Consider the following 27,737-nt stretch of genomic DNA (forward strand, 5'->3'; position numbering starts at 1 on the left):
AAATCACTGATGAAAAGCCATTGCCCAACTACCAGGTTCTCGCATAACTCCTGTCTCCTTCTCATAATTATGGTTATATTTGCACGTGACTAACTCTCAAGGGCTCTGGGCTGGCTATTAGCAATTACATCAAACCCTTCACTCAAGACTGAGTATGTTGTGTAGAATAAGGGTGTTCTAATGCTCATGCTATAATAACTATGGATGACCTAAGCTTGCTGTGCTAGCAATATGACTACCGCTCACGCGTTGTTGGGGGCAGGTTGAGTCAGCAACTTGTTCTATAGTATAAGCGTCTGTGCTGCAATGGATAACGATGAACACTGCTTCCGAGGTTGACTATAGATTGTCTCTAGTAGGTAGGTCTACGCAACATGGAATAGTATAGAGATGTAGCCGTTTATGCCCCTTGGGATAGTGTGTGATGCTTAGTTCTTTAGTCATGCGAATACATTAGGTGAAAGGAGAGGGGGCCTCTTGAGCCAATGGTGATACCTAGCATGTCAAAGGGACGATCCTGCGATGATCAACACGTGGCAGTTCATTGCTTCTGTTTTCCATTGGCTGGGTACCAGGAAATGGCTGTAAGCATGCAGAGCCTCTCTTCCCACCATCTTTTGGTGAAAGCTGGAGCCAATAACTCTGAAATTTCGGGGTTTGAACTAGAATCATGTATGTGCAATGGTCCAGCATGCATAGGCCAACACTGCAGTACCTTCGCTTGCGCCGAGTATTTCCGGCACAATACCACACCACGTTTCATTCATTGCTGCGGTATGATATTAGGATCACAGTAGTAGTGTTGTTAATCCCCAAAGTGGCTGGGGTCCTGCTAGGCTGCAGATAGCAGTGCCAACCTCTGCTCTTGGCAGTCAATCAAGACCCGGCACGGAGGTTGGGGTCGAAAACATCCACGCACTCTTTGTATTGGCCGACCGTTTCAACGCTGATGGATACCTGTGACCGTAACTTCTGTAGATTGGACTCGAAATCAACTGAGCCGCCGGAACCGTTTGGAGAATTTCCGCCTTCGTATGATTCATGCAAGGCATGTTGAGCCCACCGCCAACAACCACTGGTACTTCTAATATCCAGAATACCTGTATGGACATGTGGTGTGGACAAGTCTTGAAGAGACAATCTAGTTGTTAGTAATACTGCGGCTTCTGATGCGGCCTGTGCATACCTCGACTCGCATATCTGCAGTCACTACTCATGCTGCTAGTTCTCTTGTGATAGGCCTGTCGATTAATCTAGGGCTTATTCAAACTTGTTAAAGTGGCTCTAAGACAACATAGGAAGGCCCTATCCCAGTATCAGATCACATTGTTTCGCCTCCAGTACGCCTAAGTCGGACTCTTATTAGTGCTATCAAACCTTTGTCCTCAGGCATAGCAACAGGCTGCTGAGTGGCTTAATCTGCGCCCTTAGTGTTCTAGTTAACGGAGGTGCTTGATGAGTTTAGCAATGAATTCATAAGCCTATTACTCATTTCTAGTCATTTACACATGAATTAAGTAGTACCTTAATTTGGCCCTCATCACGTAAGTCTAGATTTGAACGACACAGTAGTACATAAGAGTCCTCGCAACCGGAGCATCTTCTAAAGTCAAAACAAGAACGAACCATAATAACCACTTTACGAACTCGCCTGGATAGTGCATTGAAAGCATGGCTGACAAGGCCACCTCGTAGCTTATTCAAGCTGAAACACGTTTAGACTTCTTCTATGGACCGAGATTGTGACGTAGTTACCACATCGGGTTTGAAAAGGGGTGTCTCGCTCTCCATATTACGGAGTTTTATCGCCGGAGTCGCGTATGTAGCTTCTGTTGATGTATGTGTGACAGGACCTGCAGGGAGATGTGGGATTGCAGGAGACCTATCTGACTCGTCTGGCGACCAAGGCTGGCCGTTTGAATGGGAACGAAACAGAGACTTGAAACGTTTAGGCAATTCGAGAAAAGAGTATTTGCCGAGAAAGCCATGTAGAGTTGGCAAGCATGCTGCAACTATTGCAACAGCCAACTCGACAAACCCCCAATATATATACTCTGTTATCACGACTATGGATTTTGTTAGAGCTATATTTCAGATGATACTAGACCTTCCAGAAACTTACGAATGGAATCACTGCCAGGGGCAAACCCAATATTTACTGCACGACCCTCAACTATAAGGCGAGCTAAAGAGGCCGCGACTGTTCTAATAAATGTCAGCTTTTGGACACCGCTTTATCCGTGAATTCAAGTAGGGGGTTAATTCCTGAGTATGATAAGTTACTGACTTACACTGAACCAAGTAAAAATACGGCACTTATAGCGACCTTATTCTGGGTTGACAAGTTCAAGCGCCACACCTAGCAGTAGTCAGCTCCCCGTCAGCTATCTTGAGGGGTTACTTACCAATGGGATGGGGATGATGATGATGGCAAGATCAGCAGCAAAATCAGTTATGCAGAGGAGTAGCACCACCGTCATAGATCCCATGCACTTCGTCTCTAGATCGTGAGTAGAACCCCAATGGGCCTCGACGTCGAGCTTGCACCCGAACACGGTAGCCAAACTAAATGCCAGAGCCCATATTGTAACGAACACAATAAGCCCAACCAGCAGTATGTTTATCGGGCTCTTTTTTTCTGCAACGAAGATTCTCATGTAGAAGAATAAAAAGCTCGACTTTACCAAGCCAAGTGTCAAAGGTAATAGTACAGAATAGCCGAACTCTACCTGGAATTACATTTTAACAATGATAATCTGCAGTAGTCTTGGTGATTGCATACCTTAGAAGTTGTGGCAAGTTGATAAGTGGTAACGTCGAACGGGTCTCCTGCGAAGTCTGCGGGAATGTGGGTTCGATATCCCAGTGCTTGTTGAGTAGTACCATATACCATAGACACACCGATACCAACTGTAGAGATCTATAGAACATGTGCATAGGGGTTAGCAAGTGCATCAATAGGATGAGATCAAATAAACTTGCAGTAGCCGGAAGTATAAGCCAGTCGTCTATCTTGAGTGCCTGGTGCTGACTCCTTCGCGCCGCAAATCTCAAGACAACGGCCACAATGTCCAAAACGGACAGAACTACCGCTGCAGCAATGACATGACCTGACGTTTCGTAATAAGCCTGATGTTGCTCCATAGTGTAGCTTCCAGGCTATCATTCGTTCTCCTATCCTGTCTTGAGGGATCGGCTTCAATTCAGCAGCGTCTTGGTTCAGTCTGGCACCGGACGTGCCACTATAATATACACAATCTAGCAGCGAACGCGGGAAAGGCGCTTAATCGACAGGATTATGATGCTTAGAATGGCTCTCATTGATTTCAAATCTGAAAAGCCAATCAGGCTGGGTTGGAAGCTATATCTACTTCGTAAGCGGCGAAGAACTTCAGCCTATCTATGTGTGGTCCTTGAGAGCTAAAGTCCCGGCGTGGCTCCATGGCTACCACTCTATTGCTAGGTAGAACATGTCAAAGCGACCAATTACGCCACCTTTTCTGGTCCCGTGCTGATTACGACGTAGTTTCACTTCCGGGCGGATTTCGAGGCTACATTGGGGGCAGCACTGTCATAGCACTATTAAGGCAGTTGATCGGCAGATGCTCCGAGCTCGCAATAATATACCATTTTCTTCGAAGCAGCCTTCATACAGTATTGAATCAATGATATCATGGTCCTTACTGTGTGCATCACAATTGTACTCTCACTCCCACCCACACCCAGACCACCACTAGACTTCCGCGAATACTACGGAATCACGTATTATGTGCATAATGCTGATGTTTGACATTGCGTAGGATTACGGCCGTTCCACGACAGCCTAAGACCACATCCTCCAATAATCTGCAGCTGGTTTCAGTCAATCTAGGCAACCACCATGATCTATCCAGCCTCGACTAAGTATAATCGTCCTAACTCCCCAAGCCCTGACAATTGACGAGATTGGCAACCCCTTATGCGTAGTCTACGACTACTAGACTACTCGCTGCCTCATTTGTGCATCGAGCAGGCAGCTGTGACGCCCTCGGGCGCTGGCGCTCCATTCTCTGTATAACCTTTAGCTTGTGGATGGAATGATAGACATCGGTGACTTATAACTTACCGCATTCTGGGTCGGGAACTGGAGCCGCAACCACCACACTCAACATACAGGCGAGCGCTAGGAGTCCTGTCTTGTAGTACATTTTCAATGATAAAGTGTTTATAGATGTTTAATGTTGGGTGATGTGTTGTGAGTGCTGTGAGGGTTTTTGGTCCGGTACAGAGGAAACTGGGAATGTTGGTTGACTCTCAACAAGTACGATGACTAGGGTTTTTATATTCTCCTTTCCTCATCCCAGCCTCCGTAGTAGAGACCGAAGAGGCAGGCTAGTTGTGATCTGCAGTTTTAGATTGCTGTTGGCGACATGCTGGTAAGACTTGCATATTTGGCAAATTTGTGAACGGTATATTCGTGACAGCACTTGCATTTTTCGGTCCATGTCAAGACCTGCATAACTGTACCATGTCATACCTAGGCAGGCTGCGGGCCACGTACAGAATGGACTAACGCGAGCTTTCAGTCTCTGCCTACAGACAGCCAGCCTCTCTGCGTTCTTTTCATTATATTTTCCCCCTCCACCCACAGACCGCGAGTATTGTATCAACTCTACGTAAATGTCATCAACATGGAACCCGATGAGGAAAAGTCTTGGCTTTTTGAGGAGTTCTATTCGTCTGAGCGACTAGAGAAATCAATAGGAACTCTTCAGAGTGCGTTCACTCTCGCGAGGATCTACGTTCTAATCCTCCACGCAATCATCTTTGTTCTTATCATCGGAATCTTCGTCACTGCAAACTCTGCGAAGTCCTGTCAGGGTGTGGCAGTGACTCAAAGTTGGTGTTAGTGATCCCGATTGATGCTCTATGAGGAGATGCTTATCACATTCTAGCTCCCGTACAAGAGTACATCGAGTATGAATTACAGAGGGAGTACGCTTCAGAAGACACCCATAGCAATTTCTCCGGCCCCCCTACGGCAGAACAAGACAAAGCCTGGGATGAACTAGTCAAACGTGAGGAAATCCAGATTAAAAGGTATTTTTACCGCCGCTGATGTTATCGTAGCCTCCTTTTTTAAGGTAACCCGAGAAGAGCTAGAGAAGGCTGGCTCAACCTTCGATAAAATCGCTCAGTTGACGGATGGCGGATACGTTGCTACCCTCGGCGTATATCATGAACTCCATTGCGTGGTAAGGCTTTGTGATGGCCCCTGTACCTCGAGGTCTTCCTCTAATACTCAACGCAGCGCCAATTACGATTCTATCTATCAAAAGAGAGATACTACCCGCACCTTACGCAAGCTCAAGCAGATTACTTGCATCATCATCTAGGTATTGCCAGCTCACAAGTAATCTGAGAATTAGATGCTTTGGCATAATTATGATTGCTAACCGATTATCCCAGATCATTGCCTTGAGGCTCTGAGATATACCGTGATGTGCCACGGCAACACAGCGTTGCGGTCATTTGCGTGGACTGACCCGCAAGCAGTGCTTCCAAAGGCACAATCGAATTCTCAGTCGAGTTGCGTGAAGTGGACTTCTATCTACGAATGGAGCGAATCTAGGATGGTGCCCTATAACCCGTCTTTGGTCAAACCAGTTGGCAAGTAGCTTTTGTTTCCGAATTAGTAGGTAGCCTGCGGTAGTCGATCTAGGAGCTAGACTGCTCGGAGAATGTAAATACTTCACACGATATTACAAGAACAGTCGTAGAACTAAGTTTAAGACCATTTGTGGGGGATTTGTCGTTTCTAGTAAATGTTAACAGCTTTGATAGCGGTGAAATTCATCTCACATTGTTACTAATTTTAACATTTATCTTATTGTCATGCCGATTATTCTTAGCTAGAGCACAGTAAAAGAAACATTTCCCGCAAGACGCATCAAAATCAGATGAGAGCTATCAGAGTCAGTACTACGTATAGCCTGCAGGCTGTGCCGCCCCCAAGGGCTGCCGACGTAATGATCTACATCTCCTCTGCTCTTTTGGAGCCTGCATACATATTGTAGCCTGCATGTTGTGCGTAGCCTGCTTCTTAGTTGGGTCTCACTTCCCTCCCTGGGTTACAATAAGCTGCATGGACCTTATCCGGAACACAAGCCGAGTACTACGTCCACAGACGCACGAGATGGAGCCCGAAAATGGAGCTTGAATGCGCGCTTGCTCTTTTGACAACCCGGTTGCGCCTCACACACCACAGCTGAGGGAGCATTCCTCAATCTCTACGTAGTATCTCCGACTTCTTGTTATTCTCAAATACCATCTCGATAAGGGGCTGGCTCCAGGTACTTGGAACTGTGTTCGTATGATCTTCGCCGTCCTTCATGCCTACCCCATCTATTCGCATAGCCATCATTGGTGGTGGCCTAGCGGGCGCTTCCTTAGGCAACGCCCTAATCCACATACCACAGCTCGATGTTCACATCTTTGAATCCGCACCTGAGTTCTCTGAGCGGGGTGCCGCCATTGGACTGTCGCGGAATGCACAACACGCCTTGCAACAGTTTATTCCTTCAGCAATGGCGCTCTTAAGCGCAGCGGGGGCCGTTCCGATGCGGTCATCCCGCCTAATGATTGTAAGTGTTTGAGACATGTGGAAATCCGATGACACGTACTCGGTCGTTTATGTTAAACATGGTGCAGGGTTCTGGGCCACAGGCCGGCACATTTGTCTGCGACGTTGGGGAGGAGGATTTGCAGTCATCCTCACTTGCCGAGCCGGCAATTGTTGTTCATCGCGCTTCGTTTCTGAGAGAGTTGTTAGCTCCAATCCCACAGGAAGCCCTACACGCGAACAAAAAGGTGATTTCTATCCACTCCACCTCAATAGGTGAAAGCATCACGTTTCATGACGGCCACGTAGAGACATTTGACGCCGTCATTGGCGCAGACGGCGTGTTTAGTGTTGTCCGTAGGCATGTTGTACCGGATCAGGAATGGACCGGGACACCGAGTGGCTTTTGGGACTGTAGGAACTTGATACCTTACGACCGAGCTAAGGCGGCTTTGGGTAATGAATACTTCGAGGTCGATAGACAGTACGGCTGGGCTGGCGACGGCGCGTACTTCTTGCATGATGTCCTCGATGACAGGACGGTGGTGCAGTGTGTCATGTCAGGAACCGAAAAGGAGTCGCCGCCGAACCGGATCCATAAGCTGACAAGGGCCTTCCTGGAAGAAAAGCTCGGGTCATGGCTCGACAGCCCAATAGCTGGGAAGATGATAGATGTAAGTCATTCTGCTATACTAAGCGGCGATACTAATCGATATGAGTTTAGCTTTTGATCGATCAACCAAACCCGGAAGGATATTCCGCTTGGGAACACAAGAACACATCTACTTACGCCAAGGGGCGAATATGCATCGTCGGCGACGCTGCCCACGCGATGACGCCATGGCAAGGCGCTGGTGCAGGCCAGGCCATCGAAGACGCGATGGTCATGGGGGCGTTATTAAGTCAGGTCTTCTCAGGCGACGATATACCGAAGGCCTTCAGAGCTTTCGATGCTGTGAGGAAACCTAGATGTCAGAGGATTATAGACTCCAGTCGCGAGACCGGTCAAATTATGTGTGGGCAGCATCCCGACGTCTCGCTGGATGCAAGGGAGATGAAGGAGGCACTCAAGGCTAAATGGAGGTTCATTCTTGGTCTGGACATGGCGCGGCACCAGGAAGATGCACTTGAGATAATGCGACAGTTCCGCAATAGCTGATCTTTACATGCATGCATACTTCTGGTCTTTCGGCTTGTAGGCAAATGCATATATCGTAAGCGGTGGGAGCAAGTCTTCGGATCCCACGTGAAGTAGACTCCCATTTCCATGCGATCCTCTTTCCTCAAAACGTGAATTGGCATTTCCCAGTAGCCCCTAATTATTAACTTGAGCAATTTCATCCGATGGCAACCGTCTTTCTCTATAAACCATTATGTGCTATGTAGAGGAAAAATGAAAGTTAAAAAAAAAAAAAAAGAGAGATACCCCTATTAACAAGCATTTGTATGTTAAGAAGTTGGCAAAGAGTATGCTCTCGGTACAGCAAGTCAAGCCTGAAGTTCCCAGTGACCTCTTCACCGACACCCTAGCCGCCGGCCACCGTAACGCGCACCAACATAGCTATGCACCCCCTGGTGATTTCAAAGGAGTGAAAAACGCTGAAAGGCTCTAAATAGAGAATGCGATGAAGGTACTAGAGTCGGCGCTCTTGTATGGCGACTGCCCAATAAGACATAGATGACTATGGCTATATAAGGAATCAGGAGTGCTGAAACAATTCCTACTGATCTTCGAGAGCTGTAAAGGAGAGGATATGCCAACTTAGCAAATGACACACAAATCCATGGCCCCCTAGTTCAACCAAGGCCGCAGCTCCTCCTCAGTCCAACCCTCAGCCAGCTTCGCATTCAAAACCCAACGCGTATACGACTCGGTCAATTTCCCAACGGGCTCATTCAACTCCCCATTCCTCGCTCTATCCCTCTCAACCCCCGCAGCCTAAACCTGGTTCCGATGTCTCTGGGCAACATCTAGAAATAGTCTAATAATCCCCGCATACACAATCACCTTATCCAGAAACACCAGGCTCGCCACAAGCCCCGTATAACTCGGTCTAGGGTCAACTAAAAGCGTCACCTTCTCGCGAGCTCGCGACTATACAGCAGATTAGCGAGCTTACTCTGCGCGTAGCGCTGCCATTTACCGAAGGCCCATAATCCTGCACAGTCTTCAGGTCATCAAAGACAACCCCATGTCCTCTCGACACGAGAACTAACGCGAGACTCGAGATAAGTGCGAATAACACGTGCCTCGCCGTGCTCGTTGGCTGCTTTCCACGGCATGGGGAGAAGTCTGCGATTCAGCAGCGCATACAGTATGCCAGATGATTAATCCCGAAGTGCGTTTCATTTCCATCTTTCGTCAGTCAAGGCGGGCGCATTGGCCATGTCCTAGGACATCGCATCGCGATTCTTTCACAGCGATCGTATCTGCGGCTTTCCCAACCGACGCGAGATTAGCATGGTCACAGCGTAACGGAGCGGCTTTGGTGTGCGTGCGAGCGGCCTCGTTACGACCTGTGAGGTAGATCTTGGTGGGAGTTCGGCGAGCGAGCGAGCGAGCATCACGGGTGCAGCGGCACCGAGGCCAGTGGTACCTAGATAGGTAGGTGGTGAACACGACGTATTGCTTAAGACGACTGCTATCACGGAGACTGCCATAATACCTACTTAGAATGGGATGCATGCCTCCGGTGATCAGGATCACCTTCCCTGTAAGCTCCGGCACATCTCTCTCGAGTTCCAAGTCTAGATTGATCATTTAGTTCGGTGGGATTTACAAATTCGCGGGGTTCTGTGACACAGCAGAAGCGAGGGAAGAGAAGTCTACCTACCTGCTCAGCAGGTCTCATTCAGCTTACGAAGAATATAGTTAGAGAACTTTCTATGTTGCAATAGACCTGTATGACCCAGCACCAGCTGCATAGGTATCCCCTTACCAACCCCAAGTGAAGTCCTATAGCTCATGGATCATGGGGCGGACTGGGATTTCATCCCCTGTTCTTGGCCATAGCTGACCAAACTTCCGATAATCACAGAAATAGTAAGCACAGAACTCTTTTTTTAAAGAGTATCTTATCAGAGCAAGGGTCGCTACGCCCCTGCATTTCAGTTGAATCGACTTGGTTCGGATGTAACTCAACATATAAGTATCATTCATCCATGATAACTATAGCCATTCTGAATATAGTACCTAGGTTACTGCGATCCATCACATAGAGAACAAACACCCCATTGGCATCTTATACAATTGGCACGTAGTATCTCATCTTATTCTCCGGATCCCACTTAGCCTTGAGCTCCCTCAACTTCTGCAGCCGCCAATCCTCCCATCCATACACTTCTCTCAAGTCTTCGTCACCATGCGCGTAATTCACATAGGCGCGCAGGTGCTCTGGGTCATCACTAGCGTCTAGGAGGATCTGACGCAAGGTCTTACCGTACTTCTCGGCGAGAGGGTCGATCCTCGGGTCCGGCTTGTATTGGACGTACGAGGTAACTAGGATCTCGTCGCTGCGGTGCGGGAACGCGGTGCTCTTCTCGTCGACGGCCTTCACGGCCTGCGTCGAGTAGCCTTCGAGCACGAAGAAGGAGCCGGCGAGCTCAGGGGTCTCTTGGAAGCTTTTGTCGATGAAGTCGTACAATTTCCGTACCGCGGGCACGTCGAAGGTCTTCAATCCGATTGGGTATCGGAGGGAAGTTAGGCCATATGCGCACCCGGGCCCATCCACATCCTGGAATGTGAGAGCGGCTAATTCGTGGGTCGTTGCCACGCCGGCTTGGATCGACATTGCTTCAATGTCGTGTAGGGGTTTAGCGTATAATCGTGCCTCGTCTTCGGGGCCATCGTAGACGATGCCGTACCAGATAACAGGCTGAATACGTTAGCTCAAATGTCCTGAATATGATGGAGTTGGTCAGGTGGTGTACAGACTTACATGGTCAAGATTCAGGAACGCGGGTCTGATGATATAGCACCAATGGATAGCATGCGCCGGCTGGCTCTTCTGCATCTCATTGTGAAGATTGAACAGAGCTTCGAGCTTGTCACCTGAGTATACGAATATCTCGTAAGACCATTTGGAAGCTCGAGGGTTAAGGTCGTATAAGCGGAACGTCCATTCGGCCACTAGACCAAAATTGTGGCCAGCACCCCTGATGGCCCAGAAGAGGTCCGGGTGCGAGTCCTCTGATACTGTTACGGCTTCGCCGTTTGGCAGGATGAGCCGTGCCGAAACGATCTGGTCGGCACCCAGGCCGTATTGACCTTGCAGCCACCCGTGGCCACCGCCGAGAACAACCGCAGAAATTCCCACACTCTCGCAGATACCAGTGACTGAGAGAGGTCAGAGTCTCCTCCGCGACAATCGATACACACACGCGGCGATCATTACTCACCTGTACGTTTTCCGGCTTCGGTAAGCGCGTCAACCACCTCCTTGACATTTGCGCCACCGCCGATCTTGGCCGTCTGGCCGTCTTCGGCCACGTTGACGTAGTTCATCTTACGGAAGTCTATCTGGAGGGCATCTTGGGCCAGAGCCATTGCTTCGGTGCCGCCGTGGCCTCCAGATCTTGCGAAGAATGGGATACCATTTTGATTCGCATAGCGAACCTGTGGTACGGATATCTCGGTTAGCAGAGGGGAAGCGCAGAACGGCATTCAAGGTCTGGTGACATGTATTTAGCTATTGCTTACAGCCTCTTGAATGTCGCCCTCGGTCGCAACTTGCACCACAGCGGCAACGGTAGGCGCGTGGTATTCTCTCCACCGACTGATGAGACCAGTGAACTCCTCATCGCCGGGGCCGAAGATGCCGGCAGTTGGGGAAAGCCGGGGCTTAAGTTCTGAGGCGATCTGGGAAGTCATGATTCGGCCAAAGAAAAACAATGCTATGACTCCAAATGCTGAATTAGTGAAAGGTGAGAAGATCTTGGAGAGTCCGTTCCTGGCGCTACTGAGGTATCAAGCTGATGGATATACTGGCATCCATCGATGATGTAGAGGAAGAGCCTCACCCTTCGGAAAACGGGATCAGCGATGGTGCGTGAGTTTGTGTACCTAGGTGCTGTTGGTAAACGCGTTGGGTTGGGGGCCTGTAGCCCGCCTTGAATCGTTAGTCAGCGTCCTCAGCCCTCAACCCGGCGTTGCAGTGGAGGGCAGCAACCTTCATTACGACGTCGGGTGACGGAGAGAACATTAATGTTCGCCGCCTAGTCCTACGGAATGCGAACGCCTCTCCCCCGAAGGAGCTATATGTTGCAATATGCACGGTCCTCACCATTAGATGGCACGTCAAATAGGGTCGTAACAGTAGCAGTAGTATTGAAAACGGGAACTGTGTCCGCCCTTGAGGATTTTGGTCCACTATGTTGAGGCATGTACTCATATTTATATCAAGTAAATACAAGCCCAATCATTCAGACACCAAGAATGCATATAGATATTCTAGGAAGGTGTCAGCAGGAGGATTAGAACCCCATTGCTGACCAAGTGGTGTGCCCAGTTCGAGACGTACTACGTAATGCGTCCTACCCACCCAGGGTGTCGCCTCCTGTCGAAACTTGGGATGAGACTGGCACAACGATCTGTATCAGTTACCCAACGGCTCTGTGGCGAGCTTCCAATGCTCCGCTGAAACTTGCAGGTCGTATTTGTAGAAAATCACACCCAGCGCTCCATGGCCAGAGTCGATCGAGCAATGAGGGTTCGGCCGAGAAACATAGCACCGGCCAAATATCCCAATTCTTCTCGGGAATAGCTGGAAAGGTGAGGGACCAAATAGAGTCTAGAATTTAATGCCGAAGTCCCTCACATCAGCAACCCGGTTTGAGGATGCCGACCCCTGCTCACCAGTAATGTCAGAGTCACATTCGCGTCCATTTTAGTCGGTAAGAAGGCCTCGGATCGCAGCATCGTGGGCTTTTAACGGCTTAATGCTGCACGCCATCTGTGCTTTGCTTTGGGTTTCAAAACCGCAAAACTCGTCCCACTTGGGTTCTCGAACAGATGTAGCTCCATCGTCAACCTATAGAATAACCCCGATTGACGGCCTCGCCCACGGCACCAACGGCATCAAACGTCTGCATCTCTTCATTACTCCGGTTTCTTGCATTCAAAGGGTCGATGGCGCCGCTGCAGGTCGCTATGCCTATCGAGAAGAGGGCGCTGGCCCTCGTCAGCGACCGGGTCGGCCTGATTATAATGACGGTGATCTTCAGCATACTCGTTATTAGTGCAGTTATACTGCGCTTCAATGCGCGGAGCCTGACTAAGGCTGGTCTTAGAATTGACGACTGGTTCGCGTTGATTTCCCTTGTGAGCTTATTTTTAACCTCTCAGTTGCTCGCCCAGCACACCATTGCGAGCGACTATGGAAACTCTCCAGCATAACTGATGACAAGTAGATCTTCACTCTCGGTCTGAACGGCATCTTCCTCGCTGGTACTATCGAAGGTCCAATCACCGGTCATTCCGTCGTCGTGAACGACCTGCCAGTAACGAATGATCTCGAGATACTGACGCAGAAATACAAATATGCATATCAAACGACGGAGAAAATTGTCTTCGGACTTATCAAAATAACCATTTTGCTCCTTTGGAGGCGCATCTTTTCCAGGTCCAGGCGTCTCGTCATTATCTGTTATGTCATGATAACTATTATTACGGCCTGGACCGTGGCATTCTTCTTTGAGACAGTCTTCCAATGCGGGACGAAGTGGTCTCTGAACTGGGCGCCTATTTTCGTGTTTCTCACCATGTGCACCGCCAGCCTCGACGTGCTCACCGTATTTGGTGTTACCGACATACTCACAGATCTCATTATCCTTATCATGCCCATCCCGCTCATCTGGAGTCTCCAGATGCCCCAAAGGAAGAAAATCGCTGTTACGGGCATTTTCGCCCTCGGTTTCTTGTGAGTTTGACGGCCATCATACGCATACCTAATTACATATCACATACACGCCTACAGCATACATACACCCATACATATCATGCATAAACGCACATACATCTTACCCATACACTCAAACATATATACCATTGATACACCTATACGATACACCCAACCCATATCATCTCAAGATCACTGACCAGAAAAAAGCACCATCGGCGCCGGAATAGCCCGTCTATTCTACTACCTCGAGACATCCTACCACCAAAAGGAGAACCCCGATTTCATCGCCGACGTAACACTCACGTTACTCTGGTCCACAATCGAGGTCAACGTCGCCCTAATCGTCTGCAACCTGCCGGTCCTGGGTCCCATATTCCGGCGTTTCCGGAGCAACGTCGCCCTGATCTCGCGCCGGGTAGGGCTTTCGGGTTACTGGATCGACATCACGAAGGAGCGCACGGACGACGACGCCGTGAACAAAGGAAGCCATCAGCTCAGCGACCTTTCCCGGACGGGGAATCTCAGTACTGTGGACAACGAGGTAGAGACGGGTATGGGGACGGGTATGGGCTCTAGGACGTCGCAGCAGCAACAGCAGGGGAGGGATGCATGGGGCAAGGGCCGCGCAACGGTTGCTTCGGCGGGATTTTCAGGAAGCGATGGGGAGAATCCTAATCATGGCCCGGGTATCCTTGCGCGAACGGAGATATCTACTACTTTCGAAGAGAGGAGTCCACTTACAGTGTAGGTCTACCTCTTAACAAGGGAGACATGTGAGTGCGTGTAGGAATTGAATGTATGATGGCGGTTCTTTCAATTATGATATCCAGCAAGGCGTAAGGGAATGGGCATATGTAATATGCCACATGTGTGTATCTACTGTGATCATATTTATGTAGCTATCTATGAACAGAGCCATCGAATTGTAATATATAATTTCCTATGATTGACTGTATGTCTCAGTACCTACTCACTCCAAAGGGGTGGAGCTAGCTTATGAGTGAAGTATATAGGGGGCTAAGGTTTTCCCAAGAGTCGATGCTATCAAGCCCTTACCCCTATATTCGATCCATCTCCTATCTAAGTACTACTTGCTTCACTCCGAAAATATATACACGTATATCTCTAGCAATTCAACATATCGAGTCAGACCATCGACGTCGCAGATGAGACGAGCCGCATTCGAACTGTTCCTCGAAGGATTCACAAGCTAGTCATATTCCCACGCTGCGCTGTTTGTGTCACGATCTCACTCACCTAGGGCTACTGCGACCGTCCCAAGGCTACCGTTACCATCCTTCTCGTGCGACATCAAGCACCAATAGAGTCCTCCATGGTTGTAGTTCTCACAGTTTCACGCTATCATGCAGTTTCCAAGCCATGTATCTACAAATGTTACACACGCTGCAACCGAACATGCAGCTCGCCTTCTTTCGGGCCCCCCTACCCATCGAAAGATCCTTCATACGACTCTCTTTTAAGACATACGAAAACGCACACGAAAACACACGAAATCACACAAATCTTCACTAGACTGAGACACTTTCAGACTCCTTGCAATCATAGCAGGGCAGTACTGTGACACTCATTTTTCCGCCCTTGCCCCTGTCCTATTCTGTCCTAGCAAGACCATCAGATTCCTCTTTGATCAAGAGCGGACCTAGCAGATTATTATATCGTGAACACCTTCAATTCCAAAACCTTTCACCAGCCCTTAGTATATGTACGTACATACATGCATACATACATTTCCATAATGATGATGAAAGTAGCAGGGGTGATTAAGTGCCAGGTACACCTCTCCTTTACTTCTTCACCAAGATAGTAAGAAATACAAAATGAAAGCATTCAACCTTAATTCCAATACTACATAATACTATTATCTACTCAAGGCGAGTGAGTCGAGGCGATCATTAAATAGTAATTAATACCTAACCTACTAAATACATGTCCCTGCCTACCAACTTCCTACCAATTTCACGCCCCCAAACGTCATGCTCCGTTGCTCGTCTTAAAACTTAAACTGCCCTGCCTAATCATCTTCCTATAACCATACTTCCCATCCTCACCTCCTTATACCTTCCAACTTGTATCAAGAGATTGAATCGCAGGTCTCTATGAATAGGTAAGCTTCAACAAAGTCCCTTCAACTAATCTCCTGTCCGGATAACACTTGATTTTTCTTCCTCTCTTCCCAATGGCGGATCGCGTTTGCCGAGACATTTTTCGCCGGAACCTAGGAAGGGTATTAGCTCGCCAACTTAAACAGTAGGGAGTAGATTGATTCAAGGATTATCCAAGGACAATTAAGGGATTTGTATGATAGAATAGAGAGGGAATGATTGTGCATGTGTGTGTATGAGACAAGAAGAAAATGAAATTAAAAAAGAAATGCGTCGAGAACTCATTCTTGAGATGTTCGTATACTACCCTAATCATAAAGCAGGGATAATAGGTGAGGTATGGGAAATACATACCCAAGACGCCGGCCACTGTAATTTCAGATTAACATCTCATCCAATAGATTAGAGTGTCAGAATGTAACTCTTAAAAAGTGAATAATAATCTGTGTAAATTCGGAAAAATCTCACCCACCTTTACTCCAGTGCGCGGATCCCGTCCCTCCCACTCAACCAGATACAGCCCACTCGGGACCTCATTGATAATCTCACAAATTTGGTGCCAGCCTTTACGTGTTGATGACGCCTCAGAACCAGATTTCTCCCTGCCCACTTCTCCATTCTCGAGGGCACTTTGATCCGAGGAATGCTGATCTGGAATCTGGTTTTCGGCAATAGAATTTACATCATTGCACAGTGTTGTAGTCGTGCCAAGACATGATAGTGAATTCGACGGGGTAGGCGACGATCGTGCGTCGGTCATCGAACGCGATTCCGAAACCAGCTTTTTCCGAGGTCGTAGAACGGTCACTAGCTCCCGTGGTGCGGGCGTATGAGGTGCCAGGGAGGGTTTAGCGGATGAGGTGGACGGCGTGCAGCTGATCTCCGGTACGAGTTCCGCAGCACCCACATTCTTGGTAGGAGTCAGTGGCGCATTCAAAGTGCTTTCCGGCGAGTCGGGCGTCGAGACAATGCTACCGCCTTGAACCTCTGATCTTGGCAGAGGCGCTTCAACCGTGTCTTTCAAGGCGAAATCTTCAGCGGAGATTACGACGGCTGGTGTGAGATCAACAGGGTCACTTCCTTGTATAGTCGCACGAAGACTCTCACGAATAGCTCGGCGAAGGGAGCTTCGTTGGGGTAGAGTAGGGGTCAATTCAGTCATGCGTTGAAACCTCGAGGGTAGCCAAGTATGTCTTCGAGGCTGTCGCTTTTCGATTGATTCTGGACTTGGTGCACTGGATCGTGCCAAGTCCAGTTTTGGGAGGTGTGTTGATGGGCCGGACTCCCCATCGCCAGAGGCGAACGCCTTTAGACTCTCACAGATTGCTCTTCGAAGAGAACTACGCTGGGGGTTTAATCTCAAGGCTGGAACGTGAGGTGGCCCTGAAAGGTGCGTGGTAGCGCTGCCGGTACTAATATCTTTGGAAGCGCTCTGAGCTGAATGTTTGGGCATTTGCCCCGGAACTGGAAGGTTGGGTGGTGCCGAATCTGGAGTAACTGAGATAGGAATGGAAGGATTTTCATCGAATAACTTCTGGCTCTCGCGTAGCGCATGGCGCAATGAACTGCGCTGTGGTATGGCCACTTGTTGAACATGATGGGGATAGGAGGTATGGCACGTAACGGGGCGAGGCTTACTTATCCCAGCTACTTCGTCTTTCCCGGAAGGTTGTTTGCGGCTGGATGATAACTGAAGACGAGTCTGTGCCGCTGGCGCTCCTTGCAGGCTCGAGCGTGACCTTGTGTAAGGTCCCGTAGCAGGAGATTTTGAACGGTCTATTCGGTGTCGTCTAATTGGCGCCATCTCGAAGATTCCGGGCTCCTAACACTCACGACTGTGTTTTGGCTAGTATCATAAAGGGCGGACTGGGCTAGATGCTGTAAACGGAGGAAGGGCAAGTGGATGAAGCAGGTGTGCGCCGGCCAATGGCCACAAATGCTAAATGATGGCTTGGGTTGAGACGGGGGAGAGATGCAAAGACGGGATACACAGGTGATTAACTTTGATGTCGAACAAGACGGACCCTGCCGGGCACATGTGCCTCTATTGTCTGTCCCATGAAAAAGGGCGGCAAGAATTAGGCCTGGTAGAGGGCGCAGGACATAACGGCACGAGATGAGAAGAAACGAGATGGTGCCTCAGATGGGAGATGAATATGACATGGCATCTCAAAAGTAGATGAGGACCACTAGGTAAGTTTATGGGTAATCGGCTTGCTAAGATGGAGGTAGGCTTCAAGGTTATTCCAGGCTGGTTGAACTCTAATGCTGCTGCTGCTGCCACTGTCTTCTGAGCCAGACGTGATCCGATCTTGCAAGAAGCTGGTACTTTGCTGACCGACTTCAGATACCTCACCCACGTCGATTCAATTCCCTGTCTACGGAGTACCGCCATGTGTTTGCTGAAGTATAGACATAATGTGGGTGGACGTGTGGACGTCTCTGAGCACATAACCTTCGCTGTAGGTACCTACATCTATGTAGTACCCACCGAATTTGTGAAAGACGTTGAAGAAATTACTCTCCAGAGTAAGGCAAGTATGGCATAGCTTCGGTAGGTGCTTTCTCGCACACTCCCATGTTCCTGGTCCCGTCCCGTCCCGTCCCGTCCTCTCAAATATATTACTAGGTGCTACTAATATCATTTACCTAGATGCCCAGGTCCTTGCATTCTGCATCGCCATGCCTCCTATTACGGGTTCATGCATAGTACTGATCGAGAGGCTCTGATCACTCTACAACCAGAACCACAAATGTCTTACGTACCTAGGTAGGCACTCCGGTCCTTGGGAATATCAGCAGTCTCTATCCAGTTACTCTCCTTCACAGCACTAGGGAGACAGGGAGAAATGACTCCTTCCGAACGATGGGGTCACATATAGCTATGATAGGCAGTAACAATACATTTTACTGGTCAAGGCACTTCGTTGCTTACTGTAGTTGTTGCCGTTGTTGTTGTTGTTGCTGTTGCTTTCACATTCTAGTATCTGCCGATCTAAGCCTAGTGATAGAGCCATGTTGGCATTAGTTGTCCACTCCTCTAACACTTCCTTCAACACCCAACCCAACGGGGTAGAACACACCGTTAAGGTTATTATACCCGGGCAGATTTTTGGTCTAGTAGACAGCTAGGTGGCTATCCCGACGATACGCCCCCTCTCTCGTCCCTTGGGCGCTCCCCTACAGCCCGGTACTCCGGTATTACTTTCCACCTTGATTTTACATCTGCGTTTCTCATTACATCGTATGTTCTTGCTTTCATGCCACCAAGTCGCACGGCTTAGACTCTAAAATGTCTCCTGGTCATCCAACGCCTCTCCCTCGGCTGGGATCTCAAAGCCCTCCTCAGTTGAGTATAATATCGTCTGGATCTGCTTGATGAGACCATCTTCTTGCTTGTCGAGCTCTGGGTCATCCTCCACCGCCTGCTGGATCAACAGTTCGATGTCCCGCAATTTGCTGAAGTAAAAGTCTCTCTCGCGCTCGAGGCCAACCACGGTCTCCTTGAGCGTGTTATTCTCCTGGAGAAGGGCCGCTGATGCCGCACCACCGGCGGCACCACCAGCCTTGACGCCTAGACGAGGGCCCGTCGTAGGAGTCGTGCCTCTCCGAGCAGCTCCCGCGCTGCCGGCGGTGGCCCGTGGGCCGGGGCCCGTGGGGGGCAGAGTACCTCCTTTCCGGCGCGCAACGGCATCGTAGTCCCCGCCTGGGAAGTACTGATCCCAGAACTTCTTGGTCCATTGCAGGAATTCAAGGTTGTCCTGCATTTTGCATTTTGTCAGGGCTTCGACAGGGACGGGCTTGTCGACATGGTGCTTAGCGAAAGTATCTAGCACACAGCGTGTAAGCGTCAGCACAGGTTAGGGATAGAATCCAGGGAGAAGAGAAGCAGGAATAGAAGGGGGGGCGGCGAGGGTTAGAGGTAGACTTTTGAAGGCGCGGGACTGACTTTGTAGGACCTTGAAGTTTTGTACATATGCCCATTCGCTATTGACGTTGAACTTGACGCGGGACATAGGCACGTCCATGAAGATGCTATCGAAAACCTGACATAGGGCAGCACTATGATTGGGGCGCAACCATGTTAGCTAGCTATCCTACTGCTTATTCAGAGTGGGAAAGGGTGGCTCAGAGGCACGCCCTCCGAGGGAGGTAGACGGCGCAGGGCATTTATGTCATAGTCCAGGTCGGAAGAATTAAGAAAAGGCGGTTTCGCGGACGTGTGTGGACGGCAGGAATGAGGCTGGAAGCCGGAGATGCCTGTGTCCCTGTGCCTGTGATGTCGTTTGGTGGGGGAGGGGTAGCGAGAATAAATATGCAGGGGTTCGCGATGGCGTCCCTTTTTTGACAGCTTCTGTTGATGTGGTCTTCATGATGTGCTTACCCGGTACCACATTGTTCGACCTTGGTCATATTCAGTTGCAGAAGGCTGTTGAGCCATGCTACGAGCTCCTGTCTGCATGCGGCGACACAGGAGAGCATCGGTCAGCTAGGTCGGCGTTGCGCGTGTGTGCGGTAAGGCACTCGTGGACGGGCGACTTACCGTGACTCTCCCATGTTTGCTCTCTTGGCCGGGCTCTATAAGCGAAAGGGTCGGGCCGTGTGTGGAAGCGTTTCAGAAAGGAAGGGATGTCGGGGGCCGCCGTTGGTTTGGGAGGGGAATGGCGGTGAAGATATAGCGGCCGAAGGCTTGAAGTGGTTTTGTCGAGAGAGGGGAGGTAGGTCAAGTTGAACAGATGAACAGATGAGTAGACGAAGTAAAGAATGCAAAAGAGAGGCCGTGATTGATTGGAGAGCGACTTGCCTAGGTACCTCTAGGTAGGTACCTACCTAGGTAGCAAATGGGACAACTTTAGCAAGCACTCAGCACCAAAGCAGCCTTTAAATTAGAAGGGTAGAGGGTCCTGTGCTGGGTAGCAATTGGCTGTATCGTCGCCCAGTCAGCCGCTGAAGCCATTAAGTACCTTAGGTAAAAGCATTCCGTGGAGACCTCTGACTTCGATCCCCTAAGCAGACTCCTAAGCTTATATTTGGACAATATAAATAAGAAATCAATACTTGAACAGCTCGGGTCATCATCAGGTATGTATATATATATATGTGGGTGGAAAAGGATATCATCTGTTGTTTTCATCATCTGTGGTCCTAACCTCTCTCTGTCCCAGGTACTAATAAGTACTTACTGTACGGATATTTAGTAGGTATGTATCCAGTATTGCCTGCAACTGCCTCGGCGCCATATCTGGCAGTGCCCGTAGAGATGCAGTTTTCTATATTGTGACGCTTTCAAAGTTTGCAGCTCATGATATTTCTCTATCCATCTATATGAGTAAGGAGGTAGCCATCTGTACACTACTATTTCTTGTATGAGGTAGGTATTTGGGGGGCTTTGGATCCACAGCTGTCTACCTACCCAGGTACATGTAGGTAGATCGCCATCCGGACTGGGGGTCCTGAAATCTGATGTCACCAGATGATGGAGGATAGATCCTCTGTCTCTGACTGACCTCGACACACAAGCTGAGAGAGCCCTCGAGCAAACCTATAACCCTACAAACCTGCAATTGATATTTCCAACTTTCGATGCGAAGAGACGGGCATTGAGAAGAACTACTTCCTAACTTACCCTACATTAAGCTTTTCTCTCTCCGTACACACCCTTTCCGAGACCACGAGACCAACGGGACCAGCGGCGCCAGATCTATAACTACCTACCTTAGAACTACCTTAGAATCACCTCCCTTTATCAAGCCGGCTGACTGCGAGGAGAGAGAAATACGCATATATCCTCTTCTAGTTCTAGACGGCCGAAGAACGGCAACATCTGCTAGAATACCTAGGTAGGTAGGTAGCTATTGCGCCCCCATTCCTGTGTGTCGCGGCCTGCCATTGCCTGCTATTGCCCACGATCCTGATCGAATGGGAACAGATACATCCAACCACGCTGGCTCCACCTCGTGGCTTCTTCCAGCATTCAAGCCCCCATAATAGACTCAGTCTCGCGCGCATCGTCTTCCCACGAAGCCTGCGCGACCGATACCGCGAACGCCTCATTGGCTTCCACCTCGACACCCTTCCCTATTATAAGCACCGCTTGCAGAGTCGCGTATATAGGTATATCCTCGAGCGCCAGCGCCGTCGCCAAGAGCAGTCGCGGCTTGTCGATCGCGCGAGACGGCTGCTCCTGGGTCGGCCGGCCGCGAAAAGCATAAAGCATGGGATCGCAACGCGCCTTGGGAATATGAGTTCCATGCCCGCCCTGGGTGTCGGGACCGGCAACTATGGCGCCGATGGTGGCCGCGAGAGGGGCGCCAGGAGGAGGAAACTGGCCGCCATGGCTGGCAGCGTCTATCGCGCTGGTGCCGTGGCCGTCAATGAAATCAAGGAGTCTTACAATCAGACGAGGTCGAGCGAAGTGGACACTCTAGAGGCTTCTAAGATCACCATCCCAGGGTCATTCCCTGATGTCGCCATCGTCACCAAAGGGAACGAGCAGATGGTCTTGTTCCCCTCCTATGCAAAACGGCATGTTAAGGAAGCACCGAGGCAGTTCGCTCGCCCTGGAGGACCGCCACCTCCGTCAGCCGTCGACATGAGTGAACAGGAGTACTGGCGGCAAGAATGGGCTCGATATGAGGACGAAAAGGCCGTTATGGATGTGGACGTCCGGGGCTGGATATACAATCCTCATAAAGGTCCCATGACGCGACGCAATCGCGTCCTCATTGGGCTAGCGAGACAGTTGAGCGGGATTCCGGCCCCCGGATTGCAGGCTGCTGGCAATACAGCGGGCGATGATTCTTTCTCCAGCATACATCAACAACATGAAGAGGAACGGGAAAGGCAGAGTATTGCGCGGGAAGCTCAAGAGATTGAGCGCAGGGGCCGTGCCGAAGAACAGGCCGCACAGCAAGGTGATTATAGTGAAAGACCTCGAGATGAAGCTTCCGAGGATGAAGGCGATGGACGCAAATATCGAGCTAGCAGAAGTCCAACACCACCTGCATTGCCTTCGAGGACGAATACAGCTACGGCGTCTACTCTTACTGATGCGGAATTAGCCGTTGCTAACGCGAACCTCATGGCGCGGATTGGTCCCTTTATGACAACGCCTTTGGTCGCGGTGCCCATTACACTATTCTTCTACAACGATACCACGTCTCAGTCGCGCACAGTAATGACTGATGATTCTGGCCACTTCGTTATCCGGGCAGCACTCGATTTCGTACCCACCCATGTTCGAGTCTTGGCAAACGAAGATATCTCTTGCACCGAGCCCATACAGGTCATCGAGCCCCGAGGTGTCAGCTTGATCAGTGACATTGATGATACCATCAAGCGCTCGAATATAGCTCTAGGTGCCAAGGAGATCTTTCGAAATACCTTCGTGCGTGAGCTCAAAGATTTGACAATCGATGGCGTCAAAGATTGGTACAACACCCTACATGACATGGGCGTAAGAATACACTACTGCTCCAATAGTCCCTGGCAACTCTATCCCGTCCTCGCCACGTACTTCAAACTTGCCAGCCTACCACATGGCTCATTACACTTGAAACGATACACCGGTATGCTACAAGGGATTTTTGAGCCCGTGGCCGAACGCAAAAAGGGTACACTAGAAAAGATTATGCATGACTTTCCAGAAAGAAAATTCCTTCTCGTGGGAGACAGTGGCGAGGCTGACTTGGAGGTATACACTGAGTTAGCCGTCGCCAATCCCGGGCGAATTAAGGGAATTTTCATCCGAGACGTTACCACCCCGGAACGACCGGGCTACTTTGATGCCGCCTATAATACCCCCGAGACCCGCAATCTCTCTAGGGCCACGCAGAACCGTTTGGATCAAAAGTCCAGGAGCAGTTCGAAAGATGATCCGAAGAGAAGGCCAGCTCTCCCCCCTCGTGACACAACTGCGTCCAAGAGTGACGAAGGTCTCGTGATGGGTGACTTGATAGATCTCTCAGATGACCCCACGCCGATACACCGCACTCAATCGGCCATGTCAAGCACAGAATCAGCACCGGGACAAGGAGCGCAGACTGCCAACCCGCGGAGCCGTAAGCCTCCCCCTAAGCCGGCGAAGCCCTCGGCTTTACAGAGCACTCAAACAATTCCAAAGGTATCATCCAAGGACGCCAGCCCTGACAACCGAAAGCCGACTCCCACACCACCCCCGCCCCGTCGGTTATACACCGGCTCAGAGCCATCATCCAAGACCCTTCCTCTACACCCACTCTCGCAGATCCATAATTCCTCAGAGCGGTCCTTCGAATCCAGCCCAAATCCATCCACCCGATCCTCCGACACCCCACCGCCTCCACCGCCTCCCCGTCGCCGCGGCACACCATCAAGCATGCCAGGTCCAACCCCGCACGCCAGGCAATGGACCGACTCGGGTCCAGGAACAAGACTTAGCAGCAACAACAACAGCCCAGGGACCTCAACACCACCAAGTCCAAATCAAGGCCAAGGTCCCTTGAACAAAAAGGTTGAACTCTGGCGCCGCCGCCTCGAGCGCGCGCAGGACACGCTTTCGCAGCACGGCGTGCCGCTGTATACGTGGCGGCGCGGCGAGGATGTCGTTGCTGAAGCTATCGGAATTGTGAAGGAGGCAGAGAGGGAGCTGAGATTATAGAATTCATAGTGGAAACTAGGCAAGAAGGGGGGTTATGTGTATAGTAGTACAGAAGCAGAGAAATATGAACTGAAGCAATCTCTCAAGCCAATATCTCCTGTTTTTCTCTACTCGCTCACCCACTCACCCACTATGTCCTTGGTACATGAGATGAACACGCAGTTTCCTTTATATATATACCCGTAGTTATATATAATGTGGAGACGAACATGAATATGAATAGCTACGAATAGAAGATAGTTATATATCAATTATTGCCTAATTGTCTGCGTAGAGGAAGATGTATGTAAGTATATATAAGTAGATGAGATAGAACAGGGACTTTCACTCTCGCTTTTAGATATCTTGATGTCGATGTTAAAAGGGTATATCAGTCACTCACTCACTCACTCACTTAGCCCCACAGCTATAAGTTATCTCCAACAATAGCAAAAACACGACTTCAAAATACCCTCTCTTTTTTCCCTCTCTCCCTCATCCTCATCCACATTATACCCATTTTAGTTAATTCCAATTCAGGGCTAATGTATACCATTCATACCATTAAAGCATCATCATTCCCAATATGAAATGAAATATATCCATGTACGCATTACAACTCAATAAGGCTTAGATTAGGCAGCCTGCGTAGCTAAATCACTACATCACGACACTGTATCCATCGACATCACACGCTCCTCACCTCCTCTTCCCACCCTTACTTGGAACAACCTTCCTACTCGCCTTAGCCCCGGGGGCATTACTCCCCTTTCCCATCCCCTTACCCCCAGTCTTCCCCTTCTTATCCTTCGCAAAATTCAGCACAGCGCCCTTCCCAGCACGTTCCAGTGCGCCCTTCTTCCACATCCTCCCTCCACCCTCCGCACTATCCTCCTTCCTCACACTCCTCGCATCCAGTTTCTTCTTATCCTTATTACTCAACTTGCCTCCTCCTTTCTTCTTCAACTTCTCTCTGAACCCATTCAATTCGTTCCGGCCCGCTTCCTTCGCAGCTTTCTTATCAGCCTGGGTCTCGAACCAAGTGCGTTTCGGGCGGCCTTTAATCTCATCTTCGTGCACGACCATATTCTCTCCCTTGCGGATCTGCATTTCCGCCTGCGCTAGCTGGCGCTCTTCTTTCTCCTCGCGCGCGATGGCGGTGATTTCGTCTTCGAGCTCTTCGATCCGCGCGGCCCATTTGTCTGCGTCCGCGGGCTCGATGATGAGGGAGCTGATCTTGGCGCCTTGCGATTTGCCTGCTTTTACGGCGGCTTTGACGACCTTGCGGTCGGGTTCCGCTGCTAGTGTTATGGCTACGCCGGAGCGGCCTGCTCTGGCTGTGCGTCCGACACGATGTACGTAGATCTCTAAGGTCTGGGGGCCTTCGTAGTTGATGACTGTGTCTACGCCTTTGATATCAAGACCACGGGAGGCCAGATCGGTTGCAAGGAGGAAATTTACCTTGCCATCTCGGAATGCTTCTACGCTTGTAATACGCTAGGTATATGTTAGATGTGCCGGCCATTGGGATAAAGAAGCCCATCGTGTAGGAGGATTAGACGAGAATAATGAACATACCTGACTCTGGTTCATGCTGCCATGGAGCTCAGCACAAGACAGGTTGAATAATGCAAATATGATACGCGCTCGATGCGCATCTTTCTTTTGCCTGAAGAAGATGATAACGCGCTCCGTATGCATCGTCTTACAAATGTGAATGAGGTAGCCCATTCGCTTCTCCTCTCTTCCGGGCCGTAACCTAACGAATTTCTGCTCAAGCTTGTCGACTGTCTTCTTCTGCGAATCCACCATGACTCGGACGGGCTTGTTCAGCCCCACGCGGATGAGACGGTCAACGGACGAAGTCATGGTAGCTGAGAACAGCATGGTCTGTCGCGACTTGGGCAGCGTCGTTAGGATCTCGTTTAGTTCATCGGCGAATCCATCTTCCAGCATACGATCAGCCTCGTCGAGAACGAGAATCTCAATCGTGTCTGTGGCAAAGCTAGCCGAGTTGCGCATATGATCGATGAATCGCCCGGGCGTGGCGATGATGACGTCGGGACGTAAGCGCAGCTCTGCCTCTTGCACTTTCAGACTTAGACCACCGACTGCTAGACAAAACTTGATATCTGTGTGGCCAGCAAGCTTCGTGGCGACAGCATGGCATTGAATGGCCAGCTCTCGTGTTGGTGCCAAGATGATGACGCGACTGGTCGGGATTTTGTTGGGCCTGTAAAGCAACCGCTCGAGTATGGGCACAACAAACGCGGCTGTTTTACCAGAACCCGTCACGGCACCTCCAACCAAGTCCCTACCCTCTAGTGCGAGCGGTATCGTCTTGGCTTGAATTGGAGTAGGCGTGTTAAAGCCGACAGTGTTCAGGCCGCGCAGTATCGGGCGGGAGAGGGACATGGTTTGAAACGATTTCGCGTTCTGCTTTCCCCCGGTTTTCTTTTCTTCGGGAGCGAAGAAAGCTTCTCGCTTAGCTGCCTCTTCGGGGTCTTCCTCATCATCTGTGACGTCGGAGTGGTCCGTATCATCAGGGTGATCGACAGGCGTAGCAGTTGAGTCATTGTCTGAGGCGTCCGCGTCATCATCTTCCCCTGCCTCACTATCCTCCTCTTCTCCGGATTCATCTTCTCCAGCGGCATCGTCTCCCGACTCGTCATCCGAAGCGGCGCCCATACCAAAACCATCTTCAGCTAGCACTTCGTCGTCCTCGTCGTCGAGGTCTATGTCTTCCAGTTGGTCATCTTGCTCGGACTGAGAGTCTGGTTCAGGTGCTTGTTCGTCTTGGGTTTTGCCGTTCTTGTCCTGCTTATCCCTCCGCCTTCGGACAATTTCATCTACGTCGACTACTTTCTTCTGTGCAGCGCCATTCATGGCCTTGCGGGCACCTTCAAAGCCCCAACCCTCGAAATCTTCAGCGCGGAAGTCTGTCGTCTTATCCTCAATGAACTCGAATTCAGAGTCCATAGCCCCGTCGTCTTCCTCTTTCTTGCCCCAGATGCCATCCTCGACATCGTCATCGGCCGAGGCGCCATTCTTGGACTTTTTGGACTTTTTCTTGGGCGGGTTTGGCTCGACTGCTTCTGGGTCGAGGTCGGGGATGTCGTCATTGTCCGACAAGGTATATATAAAATCGTCGACTTTCCTTTTTGACGCCATTCTGCAAGAAAAGGAACGTATCTAGTTGGGAAATGGCGTTGATGTGGCTAGAATACAAGTGTGCTACTGCTGGTACGGCCAATGGCTGCTGCGCTTCGCTGAGACGGAAACCTCGAAATAATTATTTTTTGCGCCGGGCGGTGAAGCTAAAAGCCCCGCATAGCGGAATTATGTCGCGGAATCGCCCCGCGCTGCAAGGGACCTGTGCCAGTTGCAAAGGCCCCGTGAAGCAGGTACCCGTTGGGACTCCACTTCCGTCGCCAACCTTCTGACTTCCAGTAGAAGGGTTGGGGTCTTTGACTTGAAAATGACCAGTTGACTTGATA

At 50.0% G+C, this 27,737-nt stretch overlaps 10 protein-coding genes across 10 annotated transcripts; 4 read left to right on the top strand and 6 right to left on the bottom strand.

The window, feature by feature from the left end:
* Positions 1-1,427: 1,427 nt before the first annotated feature.
* Positions 1,428-3,405, bottom strand: F5B22DRAFT_630641 (uncharacterized protein). The gene is made up of 6 exons (XM_047976562.1): positions 2,983-3,405; positions 2,783-2,920; positions 2,406-2,729; positions 2,292-2,359; positions 2,123-2,205; positions 1,428-2,066 (listed from the first exon to the last, which is right to left on the bottom strand). The coding sequence occupies exons 1-6, from the start codon at positions 3,142-3,144 to the stop codon at positions 1,717-1,719; spliced, it is 1,125 nt and encodes a 374-aa protein (XP_047825001.1). The 5' UTR covers positions 3,145-3,405; the 3' UTR covers positions 1,428-1,716.
* A 1,078-nt stretch (positions 3,406-4,483) lies between these two features.
* F5B22DRAFT_630647 (uncharacterized protein) lies at positions 4,484-5,875 on the top strand. The gene is made up of 5 exons (XM_047976563.1): positions 4,484-4,884; positions 4,935-5,057; positions 5,110-5,234; positions 5,291-5,375; positions 5,449-5,875. Exons 1-5 carry the CDS (start codon positions 4,671-4,673, stop codon positions 5,655-5,657), a joined length of 756 nt encoding a protein of 251 aa, XP_047825002.1. The 5' UTR covers positions 4,484-4,670; the 3' UTR covers positions 5,658-5,875.
* A 7-nt stretch (positions 5,876-5,882) lies between these two features.
* On the top strand, positions 5,883-8,362 carry F5B22DRAFT_574539 (salicylate hydroxylase). The gene is made up of 3 exons (XM_047973196.1): positions 5,883-6,623; positions 6,691-7,275; positions 7,326-8,362. Exons 1-3 carry the CDS (start codon positions 6,372-6,374, stop codon positions 7,758-7,760), a joined length of 1,272 nt encoding a protein of 423 aa, XP_047825003.1. The 5' UTR covers positions 5,883-6,371; the 3' UTR covers positions 7,761-8,362.
* Positions 8,363-8,540: 178 nt separating this feature from the next.
* F5B22DRAFT_652421 (uncharacterized protein) lies at positions 8,541-8,884 on the bottom strand (the record flags this gene model as incomplete). The annotated part of the gene is made up of 2 exons (XM_047979600.1): positions 8,541-8,696; positions 8,819-8,884. The coding sequence occupies 2 exons, from the start codon at positions 8,882-8,884 to the stop codon at positions 8,541-8,543; spliced, it is 222 nt and encodes a 73-aa protein (XP_047825004.1).
* A 581-nt stretch (positions 8,885-9,465) lies between these two features.
* F5B22DRAFT_662620 (FAD-binding domain-containing protein) lies at positions 9,466-11,471 on the bottom strand (the record flags this gene model as incomplete). Its single annotated transcript, XM_047980460.1, has 4 exons — positions 9,466-10,476; positions 10,540-10,937; positions 11,000-11,216; positions 11,301-11,471. The coding sequence occupies 4 exons, from the start codon at positions 11,469-11,471 to the stop codon at positions 9,844-9,846; spliced, it is 1,419 nt and encodes a 472-aa protein (XP_047825005.1). The 3' UTR covers positions 9,466-9,843.
* A 1,278-nt stretch (positions 11,472-12,749) lies between these two features.
* F5B22DRAFT_652423 (uncharacterized protein) lies at positions 12,750-14,248 on the top strand (the record flags this gene model as incomplete). Its single annotated transcript, XM_047979601.1, has 3 exons — positions 12,750-12,920; positions 13,010-13,518; positions 13,708-14,248. 3 exons carry the CDS (start codon positions 12,750-12,752, stop codon positions 14,246-14,248), a joined length of 1,221 nt encoding a protein of 406 aa, XP_047825006.1.
* A 1,542-nt stretch (positions 14,249-15,790) lies between these two features.
* On the bottom strand, positions 15,791-17,547 carry F5B22DRAFT_575026 (uncharacterized protein). Its single transcript, XM_047973199.1, has 2 exons — positions 16,096-17,547; positions 15,791-15,992 (listed from the first exon to the last, which is right to left on the bottom strand). The coding sequence occupies exons 1-2, from the start codon at positions 17,425-17,427 to the stop codon at positions 15,936-15,938; spliced, it is 1,389 nt and encodes a 462-aa protein (XP_047825007.1). The 5' UTR covers positions 17,428-17,547; the 3' UTR covers positions 15,791-15,935.
* A 1,051-nt stretch (positions 17,548-18,598) lies between these two features.
* F5B22DRAFT_630673 (microtubule associated protein) lies at positions 18,599-20,189 on the bottom strand. The gene is made up of 3 exons (XM_047976564.1): positions 20,008-20,189; positions 19,573-19,685; positions 18,599-19,452 (listed from the first exon to the last, which is right to left on the bottom strand). Exons 1-3 carry the CDS (start codon positions 20,103-20,105, stop codon positions 18,911-18,913), a joined length of 753 nt encoding a protein of 250 aa, XP_047825008.1. The 5' UTR covers positions 20,106-20,189; the 3' UTR covers positions 18,599-18,910.
* A 1,094-nt stretch (positions 20,190-21,283) lies between these two features.
* Positions 21,284-24,524, top strand: F5B22DRAFT_574990 (actin patch protein 1). The gene is made up of 2 exons (XM_047973198.1): positions 21,284-21,494; positions 21,553-24,524. The coding sequence occupies exon 2, from the start codon at positions 21,865-21,867 to the stop codon at positions 24,259-24,261; it is 2,397 nt and encodes a 798-aa protein (XP_047825009.1). The 5' UTR covers positions 21,284-21,494; positions 21,553-21,864; the 3' UTR covers positions 24,262-24,524.
* A 1-nt stretch (position 24,525) lies between these two features.
* F5B22DRAFT_574889 (P-loop containing nucleoside triphosphate hydrolase protein) lies at positions 24,526-27,737 on the bottom strand. The gene is made up of 2 exons (XM_047973197.1): positions 25,819-27,737; positions 24,526-25,737 (listed from the first exon to the last, which is right to left on the bottom strand). The coding sequence occupies exons 1-2, from the start codon at positions 27,409-27,411 to the stop codon at positions 24,940-24,942; spliced, it is 2,391 nt and encodes a 796-aa protein (XP_047825010.1). The 5' UTR covers positions 27,412-27,737; the 3' UTR covers positions 24,526-24,939.

This window comes from Xylaria bambusicola (genome assembly GCF_022495145.1).
Source record: "Xylaria bambusicola strain CBS 139988 unplaced genomic scaffold F5B22scaffold_90, whole genome shotgun sequence".
NCBI lineage: Eukaryota > Fungi > Ascomycota > Sordariomycetes > Xylariales > Xylariaceae > Xylaria > Xylaria bambusicola.